General features: G+C 39.4%; 1 protein-coding gene across 1 annotated transcript in view; it reads left to right on the top strand.

Annotated features, from left to right (window-relative positions):
• Positions 1–4511: 4511 nt before the first annotated feature.
• The window catches only part of LOC149297835 (sodium-dependent proline transporter-like), a 35352-nt gene continuing 24216 nt past the window's right edge, over positions 4512–15647 (top strand). The window contains exons 1-2 of the mRNA XM_089488013.1: positions 4512–4541; positions 12470–12653. Coding sequence (XP_089344139.1) covers positions 4512–4541; positions 12470–12653 — 214 coding nt within the window. The remainder of the gene's footprint in view (positions 4542–12469; positions 12654–15647) is intronic.

Raw genomic sequence — 15647 nt, 5'->3', positions numbered from 1 at the left:
ATTACCATCAGGAACGTGAAGGAACAAAGGTGTTTAACCCCTTCATGAGAATGGCTGATTTTTTTTTTTTGTACCCTTAGTAACAATGGCTGTTTTAACATTCCTGCGGTGCTCGTGTTTAGCTATAATTTTCTTCTTTTTCATTCACTGTACCCACACAAGTTATGTATTGTTTTTTCAGGACAAAAAGGGCTTTCTTTTGATATTGTTATTTTAATGAAACAAACTGCTAAATAGAATCTAATATTTGTCCTGGGTTTAGAAATGTTTTTTGGGTTGTTTTTGCATGTTACTTGCAAGTACAAGTAGCATATTGCTATTTCAAAACCTTTTTTTCATATATGGTGATTCAGCCTCCATGTCCTTTTTGGGACATCTTTAAAGCTGGCCAATTCAACTTACCCCATCAAACATATATGTTTGAACACAAGACACCCCAGAGTATTTCAAATGCTGGTATGTATTAATAAATTATTTTTTAACTGGGCATTTAAAATGACAGCATTTTAACTCTTTAAATGTAAGAATTTTTGTTCAAATATAGCGCTAATTTTAGCGCAAAGTTTACAAATATATTTTGACATGTTATCAATTTTTTGTTTTTAACTGATTTTTTTTTATTTTATTTAATTAATCACATTGTGACTAGTAAGCTGAGCTCCATTGATTGATTGTATAGTTAAATGCAATACCTGTCTAGAGTGTCCCTCTTAAGAACTTGTTTCTAATTGGCACCGCTTTTTTTTTTTTGAGGCAGCTCTGTAAGGAAGAATTTTTCAAATTCCTCCTGAACATTGTGCAGGTGTGATCCGCAGCTACCGGAAATGCTTGCTTGAAGTTATTGCTGACACAGGTAGTTGTATAAATTATTAAATCCAAGGATTCACTTATGTTTTCCACTAGCACTGTGAATGTTTAATGGGTATGCTCAATAAACACATGAAAGATTCTCATTGTTTGTGTTATTAGCTTAAGCTAATGTGTTTGTCTATACTTGTGAGCTAGATATAGATCAGATCACATCTTATGTAGAAAACCAGGTAATTCCAAAGGATTCATTTTCTTTTTCTTGCTGCTGCACATCATACCACTGTTAACAGAGGCTATGTGTTTGCCCCAAAGCACATGTAATCAAATTGAAAATATTTATAAAGTAGTCCATTTTCATATCTAGGAACCAGGGGCGTAACTAGAAGCCATGGGGCCCTGGTGCAACCCCCCCCCCTCGGCCCCTCAACTTCAATAGCTAGTCTGTGCCATCTCCCCCCACTTCCAACAGTCAACATATGTAACCACACAAATCACACACACTGACTCAAACTCACTAACACGCACTCCATCTCACCCCACTTACACATCCATGCGCACACACACGATTACACATCCATGCGCACACATACACACACACACACACACACAAGTACACATCCATGCTCACACACACATACACACAAGTATACATCAATGCTCATACACACTCACATACACACAAGTACACATCTATGCTCACACACATACAGACATATCCGTGCTTACATGTGACGTCACGTGACCCCCGATATGCGACTGTCTCCTCGTGCCTGTTCAAAATAGTTTAGAAAGGGCCCTTCTGACCTCGGAGGAGGGCCCTTCTAAAATATTTTGAACCGGTACGAGGAGACAGGAAGAAGGGGTTTAACCGGAAGTTACGCCGGTGCTGGGAACTCTCCCTGGGTTTCAGCCCAAGTTTAAAGGTTTAAACTATACACTCAGCAGATACTCAGAGCCACATATTTTGTAGCTGACTCCTCAGTATTTTATTCTGATTTTATCAAACATAGACATTGAAATGCTACTAGAAGTGATTGCCCTGAATAAATATATATATTTAAAAAGCTGTAATCTACTGATCACTAATGGTGCCCACGTTTTCATTAATTGCGGTCCCTAGGAAGCACTGTTCCTAAAACTAGGAACAGTGGAAAGTACTGCGTGACTATAAATATAGACCTTTAAAAATATTGTCTTATGGTTATATATTTACTGTATTTGTTTGAATAACTGCCAACTAAGTACACTATCCTGGGATCCAAAACTTTTCTGAAGTGATCCACAACCATAAACCTTTTTAAAAAAAATAATAGATCTTTTTGTTTGATATCTAGATTATTTTTAAGCAAAGACATAGGTAGACGTTTTTTATTGCTAAGGTTTGGTATGTAATAGCTGTTTGTTGACCAATCAGCTTAGAGTTAACCTGTGTTTGATGCCAAGTGTATAATAAATCTGATAAGGAAGGAAATGGAAGAAAAGTTACTGTTCCCGCACACATGACATTATGTGTCTGAGGTAGATCAAGCAGGGATTTTTTTTTAATGGCTGAATATTTAATCTGTACATCTAGCTACAAAAGCGTTGAAAACAGACCTATGAGGGAGCTCATCCAATTTTAAATATTATTTATGCATAAAGGGAACTTGCTACTCCCCCTACCTAAAGAATATTAGTGTTGCTTTTTGGGACACCGTTTTTCTGTATTTCTTTCCTTCCCTGATATTACGTCTTTAGGAGCTTTGGATGTGAAAATATTCTGCCCCTTTTGTTCGGGTCCCACATCTTCTAACCATAGTTAAGTTAGACTGTAGGTAATTTTAATAAATTCATTTCCTTAATTTTTGCCAAAAGTTGTGAATGGACCATGCAAAACTTAAAAGATTTTAATTGATTTTCATGCAGTGCTTAAGGGGCACACATCTAAACATTTAATGTGCCTATAAAGATCATATGTGTTTATTACAATAAGTCTGTAAGTCCTTTGTTGAAGCAGGACAAACTATTGTTACTAATATGTGATTGCATGCAGTACCAGCGTTTCACCAGCAGAGGGTACACTTTGGCAGCATTCCATTTGTCACACAAATGCCTTTCGTGTATAGGTGTCAAGAGATAACGTCATTCACAAGTTCTTTAATTAGACTTTTCATGCACATTGCTGATACAAGGTGGCTGCAAATGAATGAAGGAGGAGAGTAAAAGAAGCAGCAAGTACAGAAATGCAGAATGGACAAAGTACACAGAATTGATCACAAAGAACCAATAGACTACACTAATAGAATGTTATAACATAGAGCACAAAAGTGTATTCAGATAAAGTGCATTTTTTTCAAAAGGGTTTCTGGCAATTAAACACAAGCCTCGGAAATAATTTTTACTTTATTAATATGCCTGACTAGAAGATACAGTCTCTCTTTGGGACAAAGTCTTTATCCTTTTTTGCTACGGATGTCCCTCTTTTCAAATTTTTAATTTTTTTTATCGGGTGTAAAAAATGTATTATCACGGTCTATTACAGCCATACAATTTGCAGTTATGTAACTTTAGATCTTTTTCTATGTTGGCCCAATAATAGGTATCAACTTCGACTGAAGACTGCATCAGGCCATATCCAATCCAAAAAGTCTAAATCAAAAACAGGTTTATAAATGAAATTGTGTAAATGCCGTACACAGGACAGTTAGTGAGTGGAAAAAGTTAGTACAATCGCACCCTAGCAAAAAAATCTTGCTACAAATCATCATCTAACAAACTCAGCCCTTGGACATAAACAGTCTAATGGTTTTCCAGTGGGATCTTTTCATTAAACGTCAAGTCAGAAGTTGAGTTAATTGGTTAACTCAGTTGCCAGGTTGCATAAACTCAACTACAACTCTCAAAATAAAAGATTGACCCCACTTCCCGCACCTCCTTTCCAGGAGGTTGAGGGGAAATGTCCTATATGGAACACAGTTTCAAGTCAACTCCAGATGCTCCAGAATAATCCCTCAGTTTTTAACTTGCATCATCTTTGTGGCACGTAACTCCAGGAATGTGAGTTATATTTACGTTAATTGTACATAAGATTTGTGCAAGTGGGATATTTAGTCCCCAGCATCCCTTACAGTTTTGCCAATGAATAAATGAATGTCCTTGGTTCTATGATTCAGACATACAGATTTGAATGACTTTGAGTTTGGAATAACTTAATCTCATTGTTGGGTTTTTTCTAATGTTATATATGTGTGCAAATCCGCAAAGTGGCTACTAATACATGACCTCTGTAAGCCTGTGTTTACGTTTGATTTTACATCTACATATGTAATTGTGTTGTTCCTACTATTTCTGGTAGTGAATGTCTTTTTAGGGTGCATTAATGCGAATGCAATGATCCTTTTAAAAACTGAATACATGTGCATAGTGTGCTTCAGTCTTCAGTATAGGTCTGTGAATGATCAGACTCCCCCTATCCTTCTCTAGATGTGCCTGCTGCACAGGCCTCTTGTCTTATCACTATCCATCTGCCTGCATATTTTTAGTCTATTACAAAAGGGGTTAACATCACAAGCTCATCCCCATTCTGTGTCAGTCACCTGAATGTGAGAGAGACACAGAGAGAAAGAGAGAGCAAGGAAGAAGAAACGGGAGCTGTTCTTTCAGGCAAGCTGCTCTCGCATCTCCAAGTGCCGGGCACAGAATCTGAAGGAGAGAGCAACAGGATGAAGAGGTACAAGGACCATCTGCAGCAGGTAGGGAAGAAACAGCTTCATCTGATCACAGGCATGAGCCCAAAGGCATGATCCCCTCTATTCAACTAATACACCTACAGATACATATATTCAGCCACACACCTCTTTATACATATGTGATATGCATGTATAAATGAACATATGACTGCAACACTGTATATATATATATTTATATATATATATACCGTATATACGTATGGAAACTGGAAATCTAATGATGACATAGAGGAAGAAAAAATATAAACTGATAGTTCTTTTTTTCATGTAAAATAAGCAGAAATTGTATTGCCTGTTGAGTGGTTTGTTTACTTGACAGAGCGAACCTCTATTTGGGTTTGTTTAGGATTGTAAGAGGGGGGATCTGCGGTAGACCGATAGTTGGTTTAATGCTCTCGGTAGGCTCAGCCACCTGGTTTGAAAGAGTTAAAAAGCCAATTGACGTTATAATTCGCGAGCCAAATATCTACACATCCAATTACCAATGTATGGTTATTAAAATGCATGTGTGAAACTGTTCTGCATTGATTAGAATAAAAATGTAAGGAATATTATATGTTCATTTTACAGCCATTACTCTGATTTAGATATTCGTTAGGAAGCAATTTTGTGTGCCAGTCATGGATCCTCATGTTAGATATTTGTGCAATTTGAAGAGAATCGATTTTTTATGAATGTTTAGATCAGCTAACAATTTATAACATGGCAACAGGTAATTAAACATAGGTAAGATACATGATGGCAATAACAAAACCTATGGTTTGTTTTGGAAGTGAAACAGAAAGGGGGTTATTTCAGGGGTGTGAATGAACAACACATGATACTAACTAGCCATGTTCTTAAATGTGATTTAATCAACACATTTCACACTAGTGAAATGTGAACCTATGATATCAGCATAGGAGGCAAAACAAATAAAAGTTTTTTGTAAAAATAAAAAAAAATAATTATAAAGGAAATTTCGTGGTGTCTATTGTTCTGAGTTATTTCCTTTTTATTTATTTTACCCCTGTACAGTAATGTAGACCCTTGATGTTGGCACTAATGACACAATCTTCTAAGGACTTCTGTTATTAGTAGAGGTGTTTATTAACACATTTAGTTTAGTACAAAACTGGCATTTACTTGCTCTATAATATAGCCACGTAAGAGAGAGTCAATTCCACACTTGCGCAGTGGCATGTTTTCATCCCTCTATGTTTTTTCTTTCTTTCCTTTATGCTCCTGATCCTAATAGATACTGTAGCTAGGTAGCCAGCAACTTATTTTGGCCTAGGCCGAGAGATCCAGGGATGAAAATGTACCCTCTTGAATTATCAGGCTCTTTAGCGTGCAGCTGATCAATGGAGTGGTTACAAGGGAGATTCCTGGTGTGCTGAGTTGGCACAGCCTCCATATACTGCTTTAAAATGGTGCTGAGTACCATCAAGTCACGGAGTGCCAAGATATGACTTTATATCCTGGCACTCCGTAGTGGGTCAGGCCTATGTTAGCACCCAAAGTAAATACAACTCTGTAGCTAGCTAGCTAGATAGATAGATAATAAATAGATAGATGACATCTCATTCTAAATACATATACATTAGTATGTAGTTGGTCCTCCTTTTACAGCTAAAACAGCTTCCACTCTTCATGGAAGGATTTCTACAATGGGGATTTTTGCCCATTCATCCAGTAGAGCATTTGTGAGGTCAGGCACTGATGAGGACAAAAAGGTCTGGATCACAATCTCCATTCCAGTTCATCCCAAAAGTGTTTGGTGGGGTTGAGGTCAGGGCTCTTTATGGGTCTGTCGTGTCCTTCCACACCAACCTCTTCTAACCATGTCTTTATGGACCTTGCTTTGTAAACTGAGGAAAAGCCGTACCGAAATAAAAAAAAGTCTTCCCCAAACTTTTCCCATAACGTTGGAAGCAGGCCCGGACTGGGACAAAAAATAGACCCGGGCATTTAAGACTGAGAAGCCCATTTTTATTTATTTATTTATTTATTTATTTTTTGTTAAACCAAATTCTGACACATTTAATATACCATTTATTGTTGCCTATTAGTTATATTTCAGCATGCTTTTGTCACTGTAATCAATTACCATTACATAAATATATAATAAATGAATCATAACGTTATGCAATTTATAAAGTGCTATATCTTTAATGAAAGATTCAAAACAGTAACTAATCTTTGACCATACCAGTGGCAGTGTGGCACTCCTTGGGCCTTGGCTGGTCAGATCACCCTCACGACAAGCGAGTCTGTCAGTCACAGACTCACAGCACAGCAGGGAAGAAACTCAGAACTCATACCAACCCAACTGATTTGTGGCGCCAATCCCCTAGGGGGAACAATGTGACTTAAAAAAGTCATCATACACGGGATCCCTGAAGCCACAATTTATTGCCAATAATCCTTTTTAATAAGATACGCAGGTTGAAATAGAGTAAATAACACAATACCTTTACTTTTACTCTCACTGATTTCTGGGCCTAGAATGTTTTGTCCTCTGAAGTGACTACAAATTCAGGAGGGCTATTTATCACTGGATAAGTAAAAAAATAAACAGTTCAATGTATTCCTACAGAAAGTAAAGGGCCAGAAAACAGATGAGTAAATACATGCCAGGACAGGCTCTGCCACACCAACGCACACACCAGGACAGGCTCTACCACACCGACATTTCCTTGGGCCCTGCTCCACACTCCCTAGCATGCAATCACTCCCTCCGCTACCACAACAACAAACACAGTTACTCACACATTCACACAAATCATTTATACATATTCATTAATGGAGTCTCACAAATCATTCAAGCAGTTCATCCACACATTAATTCATTCATTCTTGTATGCATTCACACAATTCATCCACACATTTATTCATTCATTTTTGTACACATTCACACTACCCCCTCTCCCCATCTACCCCTCCCCTTCTTATCTGCCCCTTCTCACTATGTAACCCCTCTCCCCCTTCTCACTGCCTTCCCCCCATTCTCACTATGTACCCCCTTCCCCACTTCTCAATATGTACCCCCTCTCACTATCTAACCCCCTCCCCCTTCTCACTGCCTCCCCCCTCTGCCCCTTCTCATTATCTACCACCTCTTCCCTTTCTTACTATCTACCACCTCTGCCCCTTCTCACTGCCTTCCCCCCTTTCTCATTATGTACCCCCTTCCCCACTTCTCAATATGTACCCCCTCTCACTATCTAACCCCTCTCCCCCTTCTCACTAGCCCACCCTCTCCCTACTTACCTTGTTGCCAAAGTCCTGCAGTGGGGGCGCAAGGCGTCCGTCTTCCCACTCTGCCACGGTGCGCGCTTCACAGCTGAGCGCCGGCACCGCGACGGAGTCACGGAGAGTGGGGGCGCCAAGCGGTTGTTGAAAACTTCACGAGCGAGTGCATGGCGCCCCTGCCCGGGACATAAATTAAAACATCGTTTTTTTTAAAAACTTTTTTTAACATGGAGGATGTTAAATAAAGTTTAACCCCCCCCGATGTTTTAATTTAAGTCCCGGGCAGGCGCTCCTGCTGCAGTGGCGCCCTGTGTGGCCGCACACCCCTAAGCCCGGCCCCCTAGAGTGGCAGGCCCGGCTGCAGTTGCTGCGGGCTTAAGGGGCAGGTGCCCCTTTTGCCCTGCGTTAATGCGGCCATAGTGGAATGGTGTAGCATTAAGATTTATCTGCCTTGCTCCTCAGCACTCAGTGACCCCTCTTCATGGCTTGGAGTTGCGGCTGTTCCTAAACACTTCCACTTTCCAATAATACCATTTGACCGCGCATGGGATTTTACAAACTGACTTATTGCAAAGGTGGCATCCTATCACAGTACCACGCTTGAATTCTTCAGAACCACCTGAATTTTTTTCACACGTTTGTAAATGCAGACTGCATGGTTATGTGCTTGATTTTATACACCTGTGGCAATAGGTCTGATTGAAACACCTGAATTCAATAATTAAGAGGTGTGTCCCAATACTGTCCATATGGTGTATAAGCTTGTGTTTAGTATGCCACTCCTAATCATACTTCCCGTCGCTCTACAAATCTGTTATAGTTCAAGCCTTGGGGTATTTGCATAGGATAGTAGATCTTCCAATTAGCATGGATGTTATTTTTTCTGTGTATCTGCTGTAATGTCCATATGAGTTGCTTGATGACATTTGGGTCAAAATAAAGCAAAATTTGCAATCTGGCTATTGCAGTAGCTAATCAGGGAAGCATTGCTAATGCAAATGTGGAGAATATTTAAACCAGCATTCTATCTCATTTTGATATCTTCCAATGACCCTGGGCTACTCTAATTTCCGATGACCTGAAAGGGAAAAAAAATGTTACCAAGATAGTGTTTAGGATTTCTGTTCATCAATGGTCCACTGGGTGTTTGCAGATGGCCACTCCAGGCCTGGTATAGCATAGTAAATAGAACTTGTTTCAATTAGATATATACCCAAAATTAATTGTGATATTCAGAACATATTGAGTAAAATGTTTTTTTATAATGGCACTGATTATGCTAAACACATTTTATGGCATTAATATACATTTTACATTTAGGCTTAATGGACGACTCGGGATGCAAAGTAATTTTGCAGACAGAAGTCTCCATCAGGGGGATAGGTATCAAGATGGGCCAAATGGTTCTTATCTACTGTCACATTCTATGTTTCAATGTCTCCTAAAAAACAAGGACCTCTGTTTTAGCATAGACCTAGACCTAGAAAATTGATCACTTACCATTACATATCATATTAAGGCACCCAGAACATTTGGCACAGACTTATCTTTTAAAGGTTTATGAAAATATCATGACGAGTACTAAACAAGAGACTACATGGGTAAAATGTTATCTCCCATTTGTACAACAGGAGGAGCTAAGTTAAAGGACTGATAACCTATATCATATGTTAGAACACAGCTTGAAGGATTAGCTCCAGGGATACATGTAAGCCATTCATTATCGAGTAATGGACTTGAAACCTTACTATGCCATTAAATGTGTTTAGTTATGTAAACAATTATAATTGTCTCAAACGGTCCTTTAACAGTTTCAGTGCCAGACGCAGAACATCAGAGAAAGGTAAAGAGGGACAGAGAGATTTGGTTCCCAAAGAAGTACTCTTGGGAGGTACAAATTTTACAATGAACATTTTGAAGGGCTTTATTGGCATATTTTCACCGATGTTACGCAAAATGATTGTGAGCTCTTTAGATAAAACTTCAGGATCTAAATATAGATTCGTGTTACAATTAATTTAGTATTTTACATGCAAGAATTTGTAGTCTAATTTTCTTTGGCATGTACTAACAAGTGTACTTATATATATACCGGTCAGCCATAACAGTATAACCACTGACAGGTGAAGTAAATAATGCTGATAATCTTGTTATCATGGCTTCTGTCGGTGGGTGGGATATATTAGGCAGCAAGTGAACATTTTGTCCGCAAAGTTGATGTCTTAGAAGCCAATTTTTCAGCTCAAATTGGTGAAAATGTTAATGCTGGTTCTGATGGAAAGGTGTGAGAACACAGTGCATCACAGTTTGTTGTGCATGCGTAGTCAGGGTGCCCATGCTGAGCCCTGTCCACTGCTGAAAGCGCCTACAATGGGCACATGAGTATAGGAACTGGACCTCGGAGCAATGGAAGACGGTGGCCTGGTCTGATTAACACGTTTTGTTTTACATCAAGTGGATGGCCGGGTACATGTACGCCGCTTACCTGGAGAACACATGGAGGCCCCACCTCGCAATTTACAGAAATTAAATGATCTGCTTGCTGCTAGACACCACAGTACATCTTCTAGTGAGTCCATGCCTCGAAGGGTCAGGGCAGACCTATGATGTAAAAGAGGGAAATATTATTTGACCTTATTACCTTTCTCACTTTATTTTATTTGTAACGCTGGAAGTCCCCCTGGCAGGTTGGGATTGACAAAGGTTTTTTTTTACAATAATAAAAATTAAGGAAAAGTAAACAAGGTGTGAGGACAATCTACTCAATCCTGAGTAAAATGTCTTCATTTTAAAATGAATCTGGCACTTTGACAGGGGTGGTAATTTGCTGCACGAAGATAGATTTGTGGAGAAAGAGAAGAGTTTCTACACCTCTCTTTCGCCATGAATCTGTCTGTATTATTCTGGCATCTCATGCGCTTCTGCAAAAAGTGAGAGCTACGGGAGAAGAAGCTGCGCCCAGAAGTTCCACCTTTTGCATAAGTGCAGCAGGAGCAGAGTAATACTGCGGGGCAACCAGGAACATAGAGGGGTCACTTAACGCAAGGTTACATGACCCTGTGGTTAAATCCGAGACTGCTCACAGCTGGAGGGAAAGCAGCATATTTGGATATAGATGTGTGTGTGTGAGAGCATGGATGTTAAGTGTGTATGAACATGTATATATAATTGTTGTGTGTGTGATTTTGGTGGGCGTGGTTGTGGTGGTGGGCATCATTTCATCCTCAAACCCAGACAGCACAATGTCTTTGGCCGGCCCTAACGATAGCAGAAATAATCACTCTTCACTTGATGAGAACTATAGATACGTTCAAACACTTCAAACCAACCACATCAAAGACCTCTCAACCAACCAGTTGGTCTATGGTCCTCTAAACACTGAGCTTCACCGATAGCTTCCCAAACTCATCATTGCTATAGATCTTCTTCTGGCCGTAGACCACGGCTTCTTCTCCCCAGCATCCATAAAACGTTTCCTGATAATCCTCAACCCAAGCTGCTAACTCTTCCATTTGGTACTGTTTGTCATTTAGACCATGGCAATGCATAATTTGGCTGCCAAATTGATTTGCTGAACCAGTTTATTAGAATTATGACAGACCCTTACAAAGCACTTTTGTAAGGGTAGGGAATCATTTTAGATAATATTTTGTTTCTCTACTATTTTGTTTGTGAAAATTTTATCAGGCTGGGGAGACAATTCCTTTTTTTAATGGGGACGAATAAAATGTACCAAATAGGGCAGGAATTATGTTTTTGTGTCATCTAGCACAGATAAGTGTCCGGTTTATTTTATACAGTAACACTGCTCGTACACACGTGTGTAACCAGCTGTTTGAAAATGTCTGTGTTTCCATGGAAACAGAGCAGCAGACACAGCTGTACCACAACCTGCTGTTAAAAAGGCAGCCTAACGATCAAAAAGAGGAAATAAGACAAGAGCTATTTTTTTTACCTGGTGTCCCAGCTACAGCTTTCATTTCCTTAAACAGACATCAAAACACCCAGCGTTCATTAGCCACGAGGCCAGTTGTATTCTACAGGGTTTGTCTAGGGTATAATGCATTGTACAAAAATGCTAATTAACACAGTCTCAATAAAGCGCCCCCCCACACACACACACAGAATTTCCATAAAATATCAACAGCTGTAATTATTTACCATACACCAACAATTTTGTCTTCGGCAGTTTGTGTGCCATCATAATTAGTCTGTGTGTCACTTGTGGTTCAATTGACTTTTGAATTAAATTGCATGTCATGTTTTTGTTGATGTGACACTCTTGTTTAGTGCTATGGAGACTGATTGGTTTGTTTCTTAATAGAATAATTATAGGTAGTTGTTGACTCTGTTGTAACCTTGTGAATGCCAGGAGGATGAGCACGCTCTGTAATGTTTTTCATGCCTCTACTCAAGGACTGGGACCACCAAAGACATTTATCCCACAATGGAAATATACACGTTAAGGGAACAATGATGCTCTTGAGTATTGTATGTTATAATTTTAAGTTGTTCCCACCAATGCTTACTTATTAAAGCCTCAGTTTCTGGAATTAGTTTGCCTTTGGGTGATTTAGGCCTTTGTCAAGCTAGTTGCTGTGGACTTTAGTGAAGTGCTTGGGTTCTGACCAGCTTTTTGCTCTTCCTTAAAGATGGCTGCGAATATGCTTTTCCCATTGCTATTACTTTCCTTACAGCCGGTTACACCAGATCTGCTGATAAGCCCAAGTGATCGAGATGAGAATGAATTGGACATGGAATACCCAGAGGAGAGAGGGAACTGGACTGGAAAGTTGGATTTTCTGCTCTCCTGCATTGGATACTGTGTTGGCCTTGGAAATGTTTGGAGATTTCCATACAGAGTGTATACCAATGGAGGAGGTAAGTGACCAGCCATATCACATATACACATTTTTTTCTTCAGGGCTTCAGGCATTTCCACCCCAAGATTAAAATCTACCAGTACCTAATTCAAATACTATAAAAGTATTTTTACATAAAATGCTTTACAGGCATATGCAGGAAAATGGATAGTAAGTGGATGTTGTTTGAAGAGCTAATTGCTAAAACTATCATAACGTTCATAAAATAAAATTAATTGGTCAAAGGTTTAGATTTAATGTTAGAAAGTATTTGTTTATGCTGCTTAGGGGTTTTAGCATGTCTGGAAATTATGTAATTATATTAATCCTTATTTACTCCATCATCAATATGATATAATGATGGCAACCAAGTGGCTCTAATAACTGGCCTTATGAAAACCATTGCTTGTCAGGAAGTAAAGATATAGTGAATTCATATAGTGAAGTGAAAAAACAACCGATTGCATAGATATCCAGCACCCGAGCACAAAGAACCAGCTCCACACTGTGCAATCCTTCAGAAAATGACATTGGGGTAAAGATTCTGAGACTCGTATCAAACCCTGATAGAGTCCATGTAGCTATTTTACCAAGCATCACCAGAGATGCCCAAGGACCAAATAATGCCTGCAATTCTAGTTTTCAGTATTTCATCAATAAGCTCTACTTCTTTAGGACTATCAATGAAAAACGTCCATTCTACTTTATGGAAAATCAAATCTTGTATGTAGTAGTTCTCTGATTGTCATAGCAGAGTTCTCCCTTGGCTCTATAAGCCACCAGTATTTTGCTCTTATTTTAGAAGTTTACTAATCTGAAGAAAGTTGGCAGTGGATGAGTTCTCCCCCCCTCAACCCAATCAGTGAGCTTTTTCTATTTGTAATGGGAATATGACAGGCCCAGGGCATTCCAAAGCTATATTTTTTATCAAATATTGAGACTTGACACTTTGCAGTAGAGTGCTGGTAAAGTTTCAGGTGAATTCTCCTGCTCCTGGTTTCAAAAATCCACTTTATCAAGTAGTAGTTAGATAGTGGTCATTTGTAGTGATCCGTTCTAAAGTGGTGTTGGTAGATTTCCAGGAGTCTGGTGTTAAATAGGGGCCAGATGGCTTACTTTGAAGGCACCATGGGCCATTTCAGAGTATTTCTGGGCAGACATTTAAGAGAGGTCAGGGTTAGGGATGGGGTCTTGACTCATAGTAGTTAGTTCTAGGTCAATCTCCCCCTGTGAGCTCTGCTGGTCACCCAATTTAGATTGGGATTGGGTGGAGAGAAGAGTGGTCTTTATCAGAGAGAGAGTTTTCTCTGGGGTTTGTTGATTAAATTCTCCATATTGTGAAAACAAGGCCAGGAGGGCAAAAAAAAGAAGTGCCACGCCAGGGTGCAGATAATAGTCTGTTTCACATAGCCAGTGACATATCACTAAGTGTTAAAACACCAAGTGGTCTAGAGAGCATGTCAGGGTACAGTAGTGTTTTTCAGCAAAGAAGGTAAATAGTTAAGATGGCATGTGTATCACAAAGTATTCTAAAGTTTCCGGAGCAGAGTGGGACCATTATGTGGGGTGCCAGATATGATTAGTGGATATTGTGGTCTTTAACCATTTATTCCTGGAATGCTGATCAATGTTGCAAAACAAACAACAAAACGATTGCCACAGTAAAATATGTTGCACCATTTACATCAGGTCAGGGAGGTATAATCAGCTGTGAAATCAGCTGTGGCTCACTAATATAATCAGTGAAAGTGTACTGCCATTTCTGTTGGATGATTATTGTTGCAGAAACAAGTTCTGAGTTTATGATATAGATCTGGAGGTCAGTTTCCATGTAATTGTATAAATTCTTTATGTTAGCGGTTATTCAGTGTTGTTAGGAAATGGTAGTCAGAATACACTGATCCGATAGAGATGGGGTGGGGGGTTCCCCAGGGAGGTTAAGTCTCTGGCACTACTTGTATAAGCTGTATATAGCCAAACAATGCAGGCTCCAACTAATGACATGGAGGGGATGTTCTTTGGGACTTGCTGTATTTATCCTGTTCTGAAGGTGATCCCCTGTTGTGTTTCACATGGCTCAAGGCCTGTTGTTACTCTACTCAGACCTTACAGTTGTGTCTCCGCTGTTTTTGTGTACACTGGATCAAAGAGGATTTGCTGAGGGTTTTTGTTCAGCACCGGAGAGAAGCGTTGCTGTAGCAAGAGGATGAAGGGGAGTCCCTGGACCAAGATGGCCTCTGGCTGCACTTTCGCTCTTGCGAAGGTCGCAGCCGAGGCAGGCCTGCAGCCAATGAGCCAATGTCAATGGAGAGGCAGAGACCTGCAACCCAAAAGTGGTCGGCTAGCCTAGGTTGCTTGTTCAATCCCCAGTAGGGCCCGACATGATGGTGGGTTAGCTGGAAAAAGGACAGCAGAGCTGCAGATCATCATTGATTGCCTGTGGTTTGGAAGAGCTCTGCAAAATGCAGGCATCACCATTATGCCCTACCCCAGAAGTCTCCAATAGGTAGTTTTAATAAAGGAATTAGTTTATTTATACTAAAAGCTATTAAGAAAACAGTTTATAATTATTCTGTTTCCCTTCTATTGACTAAAAAATATATCCATCAAACAATTTCCATGTCCTTGTGACACACATTAGTTTTTGTATTTAGTCTGAAGGAAAAATCATAATAACTATGGTTCTTATTCCCTGAATACATAATTTATTACTTATGTGGTACAGGCACAGTGATATGATTATTAGGAAATTGCATCTACATGGAACTGATCTTAGATTCTGCTCCAGGGGTGTAGAGTTTCGATAATGATTTTATTGCTATCCACTGTAATTTTTTTTACTATCTGTCAAATCATACTTGAATTCTGTCTCTGACTGTGTCATATTGTGTGCAAAACATGCAGGGATATGTGAATCAGATAGCAACAATGCTACACACTTTAGTCACAAGTCATTGGTTTGTGAGATTTTTCTAGTTGATAACATACCTCACTGGTTAACATTATTTTATAT

Source organism: Sceloporus occidentalis, unplaced genomic scaffold (genome assembly GCF_023333645.1).
Source record: "Sceloporus occidentalis isolate IW3139 unplaced genomic scaffold, rSceOcc1.0.p SCAF_36, whole genome shotgun sequence".
Taxonomy (NCBI): domain Eukaryota; kingdom Metazoa; phylum Chordata; class Lepidosauria; order Squamata; family Phrynosomatidae; genus Sceloporus; species Sceloporus occidentalis.
The sequence above is the reverse complement of the archived record's forward strand: the minus strand, read 5'-3'. Positions and strand labels throughout refer to the sequence as shown.